The sequence below is a fragment of the Cavia porcellus genome, unplaced genomic scaffold (genome assembly GCF_034190915.1).
Source record: "Cavia porcellus strain 051 isolate PalLab524CR breed Dunkin Hartley unplaced genomic scaffold, mCavPor4.1 scaffold_38, whole genome shotgun sequence".
Taxonomy (NCBI): Eukaryota; Metazoa; Chordata; class Mammalia; order Rodentia; family Caviidae; genus Cavia; species Cavia porcellus.
In genome coordinates, this window is record NW_026947521.1 from 7291991 (window position 1) to 7307819 (window position 15829).

The 15829-nt window shown below is 48.0% G+C and overlaps 1 protein-coding gene and 1 long non-coding RNA gene across 5 annotated transcripts in view; one reads left to right on the forward strand and one right to left on the reverse strand.

Moving 5' to 3' along the window:
- Positions 1-15829, forward strand: part of Tbc1d2b (TBC1 domain family member 2B) — a 72883-nt gene that overhangs the window by 20106 nt on the left and 36948 nt on the right. For both annotated transcript variants that reach the window (XM_013145578.2, XM_005000801.3), the window contains exon 3: positions 11647-11815. In XM_013145578.2, the coding sequence (XP_013001032.2) occupies positions 11647-11815 (169 nt within the window). The remainder of the gene's footprint in view (positions 1-11646; positions 11816-15829) is intronic.
- Positions 712-5230, reverse strand: LOC134474778 (uncharacterized). 3 transcript variants are annotated; one of them, XR_010045626.1, is made up of 2 exons: positions 4721-5230; positions 712-1449 (listed from the first exon to the last, which is right to left on the reverse strand). It is a non-coding gene; the product is annotated as an uncharacterized LOC134474778 (long non-coding RNA). The 3 variants fall into 3 exon arrangements; XR_010045628.1 differs by lacking the exon at positions 4721-5230 and adding an exon at positions 3061-4714; XR_010045627.1 differs by lacking the exon at positions 4721-5230 and adding an exon at positions 1936-3054.

Below are 15829 nucleotides of genomic sequence, written 5' to 3' on the forward strand. Positions count from 1 at the left end.
AAATTAACCCTTATGATCTTTACACCACTATGTGGTTGTGTTGAGCCCTCTAGAGAGACTGAAAATTATTTGCTGACCCTGTCACCTACCTATCTGTCCTGTTACCTGTAATGGGGGAGGACTTCTTTTATGGCCCTCACCAATCATTTAGGGAGAAGAGTAGGCCCAGAGCAGGGCAGGAACCAGGCTCTGAGTTTTGACATGGGACTGAAATGGCCAAGCCATTGTCCTAGTAGTTTTGAAGGTCACAAAGAGTACATATATGATTTCAGCCTCTAAGGCCTGGTTCTAACCCTTCCCTGAAAAGGGTGGTCTGTACTTCCTAAAGCTTGAGGACCCACTGCTGGACCACACACAGCCCCTCTGAGAATGGTGTTGGCACATACGCAACTGCTTTGTTCCAGAGACAAACACCCTTTTAGAATTTTCTTCTTCACATTTGTCACAGTGTTGTTTAGCAGGCTATCTGTGGACAATGAGAAGTCATAGCACTTTGTGTTTTCCTGAGAGCTCCCCAACTTTTCCTGTGGATGCCATAGAACCAACCTCATGTTCAGGTTCATGTCTCTCTATTCTGTTCAGGAGTCTCCTGATGCTAGGCTGAGTCTTTGAAAGGTCACTGTTGACATGCTTTCTGTTAGGTCTGTGAGAAGGGGGAGGCGGAGAGAGAAGTCTGCGGGAGGAATGGAGCGGAGTGGACGGCCGTAACAGTAGTGGTCAGCGGTGGCTTTATTCCGGGAATGCGGGGAGGGGGCCCCCGCCGCCGGCGGTGCCGGCCCCGGGCATCTCTGCACGGAGCCCGGGGCCGGGCTGTGGTGTCTCTGGGAACACGGGGAGTGGAGACTGGCGCGCTGGAGTCTGGCAAGCTCTCTCTTTCTGGCGAACTCCCTCTGGCAAAACTCCCCGGCGAACTCTCTCAGACACGTGGCGTGGGAGATCTAAATAGCCTAAGCTTAGGGCAGCACCCTAACTTCATTAGAGATGCACAGATATCTCATTGGCGCACAGGTCCTTAAGGATGGGGATACAGAATTACAATCAAGTCCATAGGGGGCAGGGTGGGGGAGGAGTTTAGGTGCAGCCTTTTCTGGTTACAGTGTTTTATCTGGGCCGGCAACTCTTTCATATCCCGTCTTCTGGTTATTAGGAAAAGGGGCGAAGATCTCTCTCTGTAACTACTTCCTGCTGGCTGAGGGCGCTGTATTGGGGTCTAGGGGAGTTTGACAGGATGAAGGTTGATGCCCAGGTAGACACTGATGCCAGGTGTTTTAGCCAGGACAACTTCACTGGTGAATGTATGTATGTCAGACTGGAAAAACAAAGAGACATAATGTTATTAGGAGACATGGCACTATTATATTTAAGGACCCAGGTGAGGTAGATAGGAAGGTGACTTTGGTTTTGAGATGGTATTTTATCAGGGTGACGTTGAGGTGGCAAGGCAGAATTCTGAAAAATAAACGTGGGATTAGGAGGAGTGAAGTTATGAGAGGTGTTTACTCCCCCCTATGAAAGCATAAAAGTTAAAAGGTAGGTAGGTAAGGCTTGTCTCTGGTATATATGATGTTGGAGTCTGTAGGCAACCGTGTTAAGGACTCCCGCTATAGAAATGATTATTAATAGAATGTAAGAAATTAAGAATCAAACTGGACAACAAAACATGACAACCTGTGAGTCATAAGGCAGAGATGAGCATCAAAAGGATGGTTAGATCTAGGGCCTGAGTAATGTGAGACCAGAATGGCAGTTTAAAAGGGAATAAAAGCATTTTATGATTTAGGACTGGGACCTGTATAAAAATGGGCCTGTTTGTAAATGGCATAGGTTGACCATCAATACCATGTCATAGAGATTGATTTAATATAGCAACCTGAATACTCAGGAAGAATCCTGTATATATGGCCTCTATGTCCACAAATATAGAGAATATCTTACCTGAGACTGTAGTGTGACTTGGAATCTGAGACGGACACCTTAAAGGGGGCTGTTGTTATCTTGAACCCCCTCAGCCTCCAGCAGCGAATTTTTGTCGGTGACGAATCTGGCAGTGTCGACATTTCCTATGAGGGCTAGAACTTAGGATGGCTTACCCACTCTCTGGTGGCTAGGACAGTCCAGTAGCCCTGGAGTAAGGTCTCAAAGAATGCCAGGATGGGACATTTTTGTCCAGTATCTTCTGCTGCATTTGAGCGTGGTCCATGGAGGGGGCAGGCAGCTCCACCTTGTGTAGGTTTACCTGTCTCAGAACTCCAAGTGTCACAAGTGTTAAAAATATAAAAAACCATATTAAGATCTCTCTAAGGTTTGAAGGTCAAGTTTTGCCTTTTTGTTTGGGATTTGGACTATAGTAGAATTAAGTAAGTATAGGTTTAGCAATCTTATGAATAAATCAAAACTGATATAATACTGTCAGATTTTGAACACAGTTACTTTTAAAGTTGTTATTTGCAGTACTATGAATCAAGACAAATAAAATAAAACTTTGAAGAAAACCCTTGTCTTGAAATAGAGCTAGTGGTTCCCAGCAAAAAGGAATTTATAAGCTTAGTTGTTAAACAGGAGATTGGTGAAGGCTTTGATAAATAAGGTTGGTAAAATAAAATAAAACTTTGAAGAAAACCCTTGTCTTGAAATAGAGCTAGTGGTTTCCAGCAAAAAGGAATTTATAACCTTAGTTGTTAAACAGGAGGTGGTGAAGGCTTTGATTGATAAACAAGGCTGATAAAATTATCAGGTGGCCAGTAACTTTGATTAAACGGTTTGAGAATTGTAATAAAAAAGCATCTCTTGAGCGGAGCCAAATTGTAAAAAAAGCATGCCTGAGCAGAGCCGCTGAGCTGCTGTGTGTGCGGTGCCGCGGAGAGGTAGGCAAGGAACGTGTAGAGTGGGCGGGGCGAACGCGGGACACTGTAAGCAGACAGCGGAGGCTTACTGTGTCGCGCTAATTGTCATGCGGCACCAGTGGCAGCCTGTGTGTGTGGTGCCGCAGAGGGGCAAGCAAGGAACTGCAGAGTGGGCGGGGCGAACGCGGGACACCGTAAGCAGAGAACGGAGGCTTACCGTGACGCGCTAAGCGGCGCAGGGAAATGACGTCGTTCCGCTGCGATCGCGTAAGGGGGTGGGGCTTGGAGGCCCCGAATGGTGATCCCAGTTAACGCCTGGCGTCAGTGGGAGCTGCAGCTCGCGTTCGGTCCCCCGGACGGACGGGGCGACGGCCGAGGCGGGCAGCAGAGATGGTGGCCGCGGCGGGCAGGGGCAGTCAGAGGCAAGGCTTTGCTGATCCCAGTTGGCGCCTGGCGCCAAAGGGAGCTGTGGCCGCGTCCCGGAGGGGCGGGGCGGTGGCAGAGGCAGTCAGAGGCACTGCTTGCTGGCTGCGCGGAGCCCCGCGCGCGTGGGGCGGGGCGACAGAGGGGGTGGCCGCGTCCCCGGAGGGGCGGCGCGGCGGCCAAGGCGGTGGCTGTGCCCCGGAGGGGCGGGGCGACAGCCGAGGCGGGCGGCAGAGATGGTGGCCGCGCCCTGTAGGGGCGGTGCAGCGGCAGAGGCAGTCAGAGGCATGGCTTGCTTGCTGTAAGGAGCCCGGTGTGTGGGGCAGGGTGTGGCCGCAGGAGAGGCACAGCGTGAAGTTAGGTGGGCTTTGTTTTGAAAGGCTCACGGCCACGCCAGAGCTGGGCGCGCTGTGAAAGCCACGGCTTTTGGGCGGCTACGGCGGGTGGCGTATGGCGCAGGGACGCTGCCGCCATGTGGGTGGTGAAACAGGAAATGAATGGGCTGGGCTGGAGACCAAAGCCAGAGAGGCCACAGAATTGGAACGCAATGTGAGAGGGAAAGAAAGAAAAAAAGGCTGTTTTTAAAATTAAAAGCAGTTTGATGTGAATTTTAGGTTTGTCTGGTCTTATTTAACTTCGGGAGAACGGCGTAAAGTGGGAAACAAAAGGAAGAGGAGCCAGGCGCGGGCGGAGCCAATGAATGGAGGGGCCGGGGCTTGAGCCGCTGCGCCGGCGAAATAAACAGAGCTAAAACATGGTGGAGGGGGGGAGAGACGCCTGGCGCAGAGGAGCCAGGCGCGGCCCCCCCCTGGGGTGACCAGGCCCCGCGGGCCACGCGGGAGACCGTCTCATGACCGCAGGACCAGCGGCGCCTAGGCGGCGCGCGGAGGCAGCGCGCGGCGGGGAGGGATCTGCGCCGGGAAATAAAGGCGCTTTAAAAGTCCTGTAAAGGGCCCCCCTCCCTGGGGTGACCAGGCCTCACGGGCCACGCGGAAGGCCGTTATGACCGCGGGACCGGCAGCGCGGAGGCGGCGCGCGGCAGAGAGGGAGAGGAGCCGCGCTGGGAAAGAAAGCTGCTTTAAAAGTTTTGTAAAGGGCCCTCGCGCCCAGAGCCGCTGCGCCGGCAAAAGAAAGGGAGCTATAACGTGGGGGTGGGGGGGAAGAGGCGCCGGGCGTGGGCCCCCCCTGGGGTGACTAGGCCTCGCGGGCCACGCGGAAGGCCGTCATGACTGTGGGACCGGCGGCGCCGAGGTTGTGAGTGGGAGCCGGAAGAAGGGCGCGCGGGTCGGGGACACAGGAACAAAAGAGCGCACTCTGGGAGAGAAACAGCCTGTTTTAAAAGTTATCAGGGGAGTTAATTATCCGAGTGGTAGTGGATTTTTGACTGCAGAAGTAAAGAAATTTTAACAGCAGGGGGACTATAAAACAAAACTGAGAAAAGTATAGTCTCTCACCTGCCGCCGAGTCACAGGGCACCATCTGTTAGGTCTGTGAGAAGGGGGAGGCGGAGAGAGAAGTCTGCGGGAGGAATGGAGCGGAGTGGACGGCCGTAACAGTAGTGGTCAGCGGTGGCTTTATTCCGGGAATGCGGGGAGGGGGCCCCCGCCGCCGGCGGTGCCGGCCCCGGGCATCTCTGCACGGAGCCCGGGGCCGGGCTGTGGTGTCTCTGGGAACACGGGGAGTGGAGACTGGCGCGCTGGAGTCTGGCAAGCTCTCTCTTTCTGGCGAACTCCCTCTGGCAAAACTCCCCGGCGAACTCTCTCAGACACGTGGCGTGGGAGATCTAAATAGCCTAAGCTTAGGGCAGCACCCTAACTTCATTAGAGATGCACAGATATCTCATTGGCGCACAGGTCCTTAAGGATGGGGATACAGAATTACAATCAAGTCCATAGGGGGCAGGGTGGGGGAGGAGTTTAGGTGCAGCCTTTTCTGGTTACAGTGTTTTATCTGGGCCGGCAACTCTTTCACTTTCTATGAAAAGATGCTCTGTGACTCAGTTCCAAGTCACTTGAGACATGGGACACTTTGGGAAACCAGCAGCATTTTTAATGGTGGCTCATGACTTTTCCCAGAGGACACTCTTGTTGGCCTTTGTTAGTTTACTTTGGTGACTCAGTGCTGCTGTATAGCAGAGATGCTGACATGTGACCTGGAAGGATGGCAGCTTCTCTAGAACACCTCTTTTGCTTTCTTGAATGAGAGCACTGACACTAGTGACAGAGTTGTATGGAGGTGATCTTTGTCTGAATTTGGGGATTCTAGTGTGGACTTTGGAGTTCCTGCTGTCTGACATTCTGCATTCAGCCTGATCCTTGCCTCCTGGAGTTTCCAGTTAAGCAAGGTAGTCATGCAGAGACAGATAAGAGAGAGTGAGGGGGAGGCATGTGCAGGGGCCCAGGCCCATGTTTGGGCTAAGTGTGCTTTTTTAGACTTTAGGAGATGAGCAGAGGCCAACCTGATTAAAGAACAATTGAGGCAGGAGAGCTGGAGTGCTGTAGGGCCAGCAAGCCAGCCTGGGCCCACTGAGGTGGAGTTAGTGCCATAGCTGGCCAAGGAGCATCCTGACTACAGGGTTTTAGACTATGTCCAAAGCACAGTGGAGCATCTTTGAAGAGACCGTGTGTAGGAATGACCAAATTTTCTACCAAACTTTAGATAACTTCACAAACAATGAAACCCCTGGGTCATTTTCAATACCATAACATTCAGGAGATAAAAAAGTCTAAAGCAGGAAGCCAAGGAAAGGAGGCTGTATTTTAGCTGCTTTTCTTTTATCACCAGAGAGAAAAATGGGTTAAAGATAAATTTTTGGTGGTGCTGTGGGATGTCCTGAACCCATGCATGTAGTTAGTTACCTGCTCTGTTTAGCGTAGCCATGCTAACTTGAGCTAGAGTTAACAGTGAACATTTTTAATAATGCTGGTTTGCATGGGAAAAAAAACAAAAACTAAAACCTTCTACTGCTGTTGTCTCCCGGTCATCTACTTTGTCTAATGGTGCCCCCTTATCAAGACCCTTTAATACTGAAGGTACTGGGGAAAGGTTGAGGAATTGACTCTCTCTATAGATAGCCAAGCCCCTCTGATCTGAGGAAAGAAGCCCTGTGCATCTGGTTGGAGGTCTTTCATCCGGTAGCTCCTGCTAATCAGGCTTTAACCAAGTCACTTTACTTCCCAAACAAGAGTACAGATTGCTGTGGAAAGTTTGTTCACTTCTTTCATGTTGGTGTTGTTGGGATTGAGTGGAAAACCAGTTGTTAAGATGAAGAGTTATAACATAAAAGCACTTATAATATATGCATGCACCCAAACACAGTGTACATGCACACATACGTATATGACATGAATGGGTTAAGATTATGTTCAATAGCACTTGACAGTTGTTACTTGTTGCTGGGATTAAACACCTGACATCCAAAGTTAAAGAGGGGAAGAGCTTTATTTAGCTCACAGTTTGTAGTGGTTTCAGTCTATAGTCGGCTGGCTACAAGGCAGGGTAGCACATAATAGTGGGGCAACAGTTCATGGTGGTGGAAGATACCAAAAGCAATAAGAGAGGAAGGAGCAAAGTGAGCTCAATAGGGAAACCATAAACAGATGCCCCTCTACAACACCACCCTGCCCCAGAGCCAGCCGGTTATGGACTGAGACCGCTGCAAACTGTGAGCTAAATAAACTTTTCCTTCTTTAACCTTGGGTATCAGATATTTTGTTTCGGCAACAAGAAAAGTAACTACAACAACAGGAAACCTCACAAGGACTTACAGATAGTGTGTACTTGTCCCACATGATGGGCAGTGGATGACTGGCATAGCTATTCACTGCTATTGAGGGATCCAGGTATTTCTGACCCTGTGCTTTCCATTCTTGCAGTATACTTGCCTTCCTGCTCATCTTTGTTGTTCCTGGGAGTTGTGTCTATATGAAAAAGGAGGATGCTTTCCCAGAAACTGCAGTGCATGGGTCATTAGCTAGCACTGTGTCACATGGCCATTCCTCATGGCAGTGTCACATGGCTGGAAGCAGTCTGGGGAGCCAAGTGATTCAGCAGAGACATAGCCTCCATCAAAACAGAGGTCTCTGAACAAGGAAAAACATGAATGAATATTTGACAGTGAACTGGCACTGTCCCTTAGCTGCCTGCATTCATGTTTTGCCCTAAAGTCCTGTCTTCATGGTGAGACTCTTACCCAGTGCTGGATTTTCAGCCTTGTGCAGGTCAGGAGTGTGAAGCCTGCGTGGGTGCCACAGGCTAAGTGTCTGAGGCCTGTTCGAGGATGGATGCTGTTTCTTGCAGAAACTTGTGACGATGGTTTGAGGGATGACCGCACATTTCCTCCCTTGCAGCAGCTGCTTTTTTGTATTTCATCGTAACCCTTAGCAGCTGTGAGTGGGAGGAGGAGCAGCACCTGAGAGCACCCAGGATGAGTCGCCCACTAGGCTGGTTAAAGTTTATACATCTGTTCCCACCCACTGCAAGAACACACACAGCAGAGTCCTGAGGGCAAACCATTGCACACCCAACACCCAGCTCCAGAGGAGGATTCAGCTGTCATCCGTAAAACAACTATCCTCTGCACCTGGTTCAGGCTTTCTGGGCAGGAATGGATGGAAGGCAGAGCTGGCATTGACCACATTCAGTCAGTTCATGTCCTCTATTAAGGCTGTGGTCTCTCGTAGTGATCCCAAAAGCACTGCTTCTGTGTCATCCCATTTGGGAAATGCTGCAGAATGTCACATCGCATTTTAGTGTGAGGTGCTATACGCTGACCAGTGTTGTTTCTGAGAGGCTATTTCTTCATGGAGCCTCTAGGAGCCCACAGAGAGGTGAAAGGATACTATCTGGGTAGGCTGGGGGGCACAGTCTTGTGGGGACACTTGGACCTGCACGTTTGGTGGGAGTTGGTGGTGATGAGAGGGGAGGGTTGCTGTGGATGGGGGTTGGTGCCAGGTGACTGCATGTCGTTGAGCCCATCAGAGGGAGGTGATTGGAGAGGGAGTCAGGAGGGACCGTGCCTTTCTCATTCTCTGCTAAACATGGGAGTGAGTTACCATCTTCTTCACTTACTTAGCTGTTTTACGGATGACAGCTGAATCCTCCTCTGGAGTTGGGTGTTGGGTGTGCAGTGGTTTGCCCTCAGGACTCTGCTGTGTGTGTTCTTGCAGTGGGTGGGAATAGATGTATAGCTTTAACCAGCCTGGTGGGCGACCCATCCTGGGTGCTCTCAGACCCACCTCTCCATTTGTCGCTTAGATGGTGCCATGTACTTACTTGGAAGATGATTTCTCCTCATGACTGCTTCTTCAATCTGGGTTAAAACTTGATTTGATTATGAAAAAGGCATTTCAGATTCATCCACCCCATCTGCCATGGTGATGCCTTGGCTCCCATTTGTGCTGTGCTCTGAGGCATGGTGGACTTCAGGGGTGTCATGGTTTATGTCAGTGGCCCCCAAGCCTCATGAATTATGGACTCCACCAAGTCTAAGTCTAGCATTTGATTGGTTCACTGTCTAGGCTCGGATTGATGGTATGAGTGCTACACCCGCCTATGGGTCGAGTCGGCATACTATGTAATGGCAGGAAGAGGGTGTGTCTCTCTGTCTTGCTGGTTCACAAGTTGCTGTTTGCAGCTGCCATGAATGGTTGCCCACCATGCTACCCCTCGGCTTGTAGCTAGCTGAGTATGGACTGAAACCTCTACAAACTATAAGAAATAAACCTTTCCTTCCCTAATTTTGGGTGTCAGGTATTTTGTCTCAGCAACAAGTAAAAAGTAACTGAGACAGTGGGATTCTCCTGGTCGTGTAGTTTCCTGGGAGCAAAGTTGCTTGTGAAATGGTAGGCTTGGCTGCTATGGCAGGGTAGGAGCTGGAGGGAAATGGGAGTCTCCTACGGCAGGGCAGGTGTGAGCAGGGGCCTCCCTAGAAGACCCCCAGCAGGAAACCTGGGCTGTCATCCAAGCTGAAGCCTCTTAGGTTGCTGGAATTAAGAGAGTGCTAGTGGGCTGGGGATTTAGCTCAGTGGCATAAGTGCCTACCTTGCAAGTGTGCGTGGTTGTGAGTTTGATCCTTGGTACAAAAAAAAAAGAGAGAGAGAGAGAGTGCTGGAGTCAGGACCCAAGAGATATAGACATTGCAGTCTGAGCTCCCAAGAAGTGTCACTTAGGCACTGGAAAAATGTTTAAAGAGAACAAAGGAATCAAGCATTATGTACACCTGTAACCCCAACACTCTTGGGGGCTGAAGCAGAAGGATTTCAAATTTGAGTCCAGCCCAGGCAATTTACTAATTTCCTGACACATTGTCTCAAAATAAAAGGGATGTAATTCGTGCAAAGGTCTTGTTCAATCCCCCAGTATGGGGAGGGAGAGAGAGAGATAGAGAGAGAGAGAGAGAGAAAATAAGTCTGTCTTCCCTGGCCTCCAGTTCTTTTGTACTCACCGCCAGCACTCCTGCATTCCTCAGGAAACTCTTTTGGCTTGGGACAGGATTTCTGATGTTGAGTGCTCAGGGACACCAGAGTATGGTAATTGTTGCTGCACAGGAAGGAGGGCTGTCCTGAATGCCCACAGAAATGAGTGTAGCTGGCCAGCCTGGAGTCATTTGTTTTGCCTGTGGTAGGTCTGTGAGCAGCAAGCCCTGGATGCTGGGTAACACTTTATCTTTTCTGAGGTAAGGGGTAGAGCCTTCCCCATTCTTCCTGAGCCCGTTGCCTGACATGAGCTCCAAACTTGCCCAGCATGGTCCTCTACCCTCACCCTGTGATGTTGGTCACTGCAGGGACAGGCAGTACCTCTGTCCCTGGCTCTGGAGTTTGTAACTCCTGCCTTTTGCCTTGAGTTAGGGCTCTATTCCCACACCCATGATTCTTCCATCCCTAGCACCCTCCTTGGCTTTTCCTGGTCAGAACCTTGGCATAAGCTGGTGTTGATTTTCCTGACTGAACTAAATGCCCCTAGAAGGACAGCAGCCTCTTACTCATGTCACACTCTGGATGTCTCCCACATGGACATCAGAACTTTGCATATCAGTGCTGAACCAGGGTCCAGATAGTTGCTTGTTCATACATGGCAAGCCTGTCAGCAGGTTCCTGTGAGGACACTGGTCTTTGAGGATCACTCTGCTGTCTTAACCCTGCCCAGTGATCTTACAGAGGGCTTTCCTAAATGATGTGGCATGTGCTGGTTGGGTTAGAAGCTAACATTAGTCAGAAGTTCCCTTATGATTTTCTTCTCCTAGAAAGAGTGAGGGCTGATACTGCTGATGTAGGTATGCTTTATAAAAAAGTATAGACCACATTGACTATGGTGAAGTAATACTAAGTTTTGTTTCCAGATGTGTCCTGTCCCTTAGTTGTGTCATTTGAAAGAATACCAAGTGTTTGTAGTTTGGAAAGCATTTAGCAGTTTTTTAAAAGTGACTTTTAATTATGAGAAATTTTGAACATGTAAAGAGAATAACAACGCATCACTTCCGTGCTTGTTAGTTTCAAAAATTATTTCATAGCAAGTGACACAGGCATGTAATCCTAGCACCTTGGAGGCTGAGGCAGGAGGGTTGCCATGAGTTCGAGGCCAGCGTGGACTACACAGTGAGACCCTGTCTCAAAAAACAAAATGAAACAAAACAAAACTTAAAAACATTACTTAATGAACTTTTTTGGTCTCTTTTATTTTGTTATTTTGAAGCAAGTAACATGTTTGAACAAATACTATTATATATTGAAGTAAGAAAATAGCATTATTGTGAAATAAAACCTGGATATATCACATCAACCTTAAACATGTCTAAAACTTAAATTTTAGGGATAGATTTTGAAACTTGGTTGTATGTTAGCACCACTGTGTTTGCTTATAATTTACTAAACTATGATGTGCAAACTTTTTTAGTGTTGCTATTTGCAAGAACTAGCAAATACATTTATCTTTGGATTCCTCCTACTTTATTGATGGAAAGGGAGTGGCCGTAATTTGATTGACACTTTTCTTTCTACCTACTGGTTTGTTCTGAAGCTGGTTCCTTATCAGCATAGGTGAGTGGACTTTGCTCTCAGTTCCACCAGGCTTACTAATCTACAGTGGGAGGAGTCCTGGATGTTCTGTCCTTGTCCAGTGCTGGTAATACTGGGTAGTTTGAAACATATTACAGCCTTTCTTCTAGAAACAGGTATCTACTTTAATGAAAATGGCCTCAGATTGTGGTTTTTATATGATAAACTACCCACAGATGTGATTTTTATCTGGTAATCATTAAAAATGTGCTATTATTCATATAGTTGAGATTTTCTGTGTAGCGTATCAAGTCCATGTTTCATGTAGGTGATCACATTTCATGTGGAGGTTTTGAGTAACTGACATTTATTTGATTTTCTTTCAGATGTTATTTATCCGCACCCAAATACTTCCGCAGAAAAAGCCAGAAATGTCCTATCCACGGAAACTATTCCTGGAGAGCTGGTGGGAGAACAAGCTGCAAACCAGCCAGCCCCAGGACACCAGAACCCCATTAACTTCTACTCTCTGAGACAGTGGGGCAGTGAGCTCAAGTGAGTGGTACATGGCATAGGAAACTGGAAAAGGCTTATTTCTGATAATACACATCACAACATACTTGTTCGTATATGAAATTATAAAGTCAACTGTACACTTGAGTGAGTTGTCTTTTACAGCATATTTCCCCATGACTAATTTTTTTTTTTAGTTTATAAATGATGTTTTTGTTCTGTGGCTGATACCCTGCTGAACATCATCATTTAAATGCTTGGGTCTGAGATAAGTTGTGTGGTTGATGTTTCAGAGGCTGAAACTGGCTGATGTCAGTGTGTCTAAGGCCTCAGAGCTCCCAGGGCCTCTTGCTCAGAGGTTCTTGCTCTGACTCTACACTCCAGGCTGGCCCAGGCCTCTGCTCGAGACCTCCGTTCTCACTTGTGGTTGGGGCAATGAGAATGGAAGTTTTATTAAAAATGTGTTTATTCTTAAAGAAAAACATCTTTTTTGAGATACAATTCACAGACCATATAATCCAATCATTTAAAATACACAGTTTGGTGGTTTTCAGTGCATCCACAGAGTTATGCAACCATTACCACGTTCCATTTGAGAACATTCTCATTGCCCCATAAAGAAACTCGTTACTCGTTAGCAGTTGCTTCCTATTTTTTCTACCGCCTTGTCTTCCTTCCCACCTTTAGGCCTAAGCAACCCCTAATCTACTTCCTGTTTCTATAGGTTTGTTTATTCTGGACATTTCACATGAATGGAATCACATGAGACCTGTTAGGTCTGGCATTTTTCACTTGGCACAATATGTCCACGGTTTTTTTCATGTGGTAGCATGTCAGTATTGTACTTCCTTTCCCTAAATGGCCAAATGATATTCCCTTATATGGCTGGGCCATGTTTTGTTTATCTATTTATCATTTGGCAAGTTGAGTTGTTTCCATTACTATTACCAATAATCTTGCTGTGAACGCTCATGTGTACCTGTTGTATGTATTTATTTTATGCCAATCTTGCTGTGAACACTCATGTGTATCTGTTGTGTGTATTTATTTTATGCCAAGCTGCGAGATTGCTGGGTCTCATGATAGCTCTCTGCATAACCTTTTGAAGAACTGCCAAACTGTTCCTCAGTTGTACCATTTAACATTGACACCAATGGTGTGGTGTATGTGGGTTCTCCATATCCTTACCAATGCTTGCCATTTTGTACTGTGGAGTGGTTGGCTGTAACATTGGTGTTCCATTGTGGTTGGACTTGTATTTTCCTAGTAACTGGTGATGCTGAGCATACTTGCACTTACTTCTTTGTAAGTCTTTGAAGAAATGTCTATTGAGACCCTTGGCCCATTTTTAATTGGATTATATAATTTTTAATTAGCTGTGTGCATTATTTGAACAGAGGGCTTTGAGACAGTCCACTTTGCAGCCACAGAATCTAAAGACTTGGCCTGGTTTAGAAAATGGGATCAAGGGGCTGGGGATTTAGTGTCGGTGTCACTCCCGGCCGGCAGGAAGGACACACAACAAAGTCTGGCAGTGGACAACCTTTTCTTTTATTTTCCTTCTCCGTACAGCCTGCCCCGGGAATCCTCCCGGCCGAAGCCTCTGTTGGTCCGCTCCCCGCGGCTCCTTGCGTGCTTCTCCCTACAGTCTGTCCCGAAGCCTCTACCGGTCCGCTCTCCACGGCTCCTTGCGTGCTTCTCCCTACAGTCTGTCCCGAAGCCTCTACCGGTCCGCTCTCCGCGGCTCCTTGCGTGCTTCTTCTGCTTCTTTTGCTTCTTTTTTCGTGGCGGGAGAGGCACTCACTTTTATAGGGTTACAGTGGCCAATCAGTTCAAAGCGCGCGATGCGGGCTGATTGGCTAACATCAGTTGTTGCTAGGCAGACTATCTTACAGGGCGGGTTGTGAAGCAGGAGATCTTACAGGGCGGGTTGTTTACCAAGCAGGAAGCAGGAGATCTTACAGGGCGGGTTGTTTACCAAGCAGGAAGCAGGAGATCTTACAGGGCGGGTTGTTTACCAAGCAGGAAGCAGGAGATAAGCGCCATCTTAGCACACTCGATGGGAGGGGTAATCTAGCTCAGGCTTTGCTCTTTCCTACAGGCCTCACGTCCGCCAAGTAAGGCGACCGGGCTCGGGGCTGCGGCTCCCAACAATTTAGCTCAGCGATATAAGCGCCTGCCTTGCAAGTGTGTGGTCGTGAGTTCGATCCCTGGTACCGATAAAAAAAGAACAAGACAAAAAAAAAAAAAAAAAAAAAAAAAAAAGAAAAGAAAAGAAAATGGGGATCAGTGGAAAGGTTGTGTGCTGATGTGTTGTGGGACCTGGAGGTTTCTTGCTGTGCCACAGGGCCTGGCCAGTGATCAGGCTGTGCGGGCCAGGCATCTACACTGCAGAACTCAGATGTCCAGGGTATCCAGAAACACATTTCAAGAGGTAGCCTCTTTCCTTTGATCACTTTCTCTTTTTGTGTGTGTCTTTGTGGTTGAGTTCAGTATGATGAAGCATTTTTAGTTCATCAGACCTGGGTTTACATTAGGACTGGATAGGATATGTTCAGGCCCACACCTAAGAAGACTGGCACCATGAGGGAGAGTGCTGTGGGGTTCTAATCTGTAGACCTGCACTGATCCAGCTGTGTCTTGCTGTTCTCTTCTCAAAGCCTGTGGAGTCAGCTCCACTTATATGACATTAAGGTTCTTGGCAATGTGGCTTCAGTCCGTACCTTGGATAGGTGGACAGTGGTTTAGCTCAGCAGTGTAAGTACCTGCCTGGCAAGTGCAAGGTTGTCAGTTCGATCCCTGGTATAACCACCCCCCCACCCCGCGCAAAAAACAAACAAACAAAAAAAACAGAAAAAAGAAGTGTTCCTTGGGTGGCTGTTCCCCTAAGTTCTTGATCTTTCAACCTCTGTGTTCTGGTCATTTGTGCCTTCCTCTTTACCATAATTCTGTACTGTACCCATCTGCTCAGTCTGACCATCCCATCTGGTTGAGCCCCACTTACTCACTGTGCCTGTGTGCTCACTGTACTCTGTTTCATGAGGTTGTGTCCCACTCACTTTCCAGTACCCAGGGGCAGGGTGAAAGCAGCAAGGTGTCCCCACCTTTACCTAGAGCAGTACTGCTCCTCTGTGTCACAGCAGTGTGCTTCTCAGCAAAGAAAAAACTCATTTGTGCTTCCAGAATGTCAGAAAACCATGAGAAGACTCTCCCTGCGTTACTGCAGGTTGTAAAGGTGAGACTTAGAGAGTTAAAGTGATTGCTCAAGGCAATGGGGCAAGTGTGTGGCAGAGCTACAAGGCACACCTGGTCTCTTCCACCTTTACATGAGAGCATATGTGGAGGATGATGGATTTGCCAGGTTTTTGTTCCTGAGTAGTCTTTTCTGCCTTCAGAATTAGGTAAAGGAATGGGGCAGTGACACTCCTCTTCTACTGCTTGTTTTTTTTTGTCTTTGAGCTTAAGATGAGTTTTGAGTGCTGCTACCTAGGAAAGGGAGCATACGTCATTTTGGCATGTGACAACTGACAGAGCACGCTCAGAGTTGAGCATCACTGGGGTTACCGCCTGGCAGCCCTGCTTTTGTAGTGTGGCACATGGGTAAGAGCTAGGCTCCCTGAGTTCATTTCCCAGCTGTACCCCTTGGTAGCTGGGTGTTGTGGACAAATAAGTTAACATTCTTGTGCCTCCATTTCTCAGTTGTAAAAGAGGAGAGATACTGTATGGGCTTCATGAGGTGGAATGTTGATGATGAGCTAATAGTGCAGAGGGTCAGAGCACTGACTGGCACTGAGTTAGTGGGAGGTAGAGTTGGTGGCCAAGGTTGGGGGTACAGCTCATGACAAGTGCTCTTTTGCAGGATCACTTTCTATGGAGACCAAATGTGATGCTGTATGGATCTTAAGTGTTTATGGTGTTTGGCTTTTCTTTTGCTTATCATTTTATTTGTGACATGTTTTATGGAGGTTTAAATAAAATGTTTTGGGTGCCTGGGGATATTTTTATTTTTTTCTGTCCTGGGAATAGTACCCAGGGCCTGCATATACTAGGCAAGTC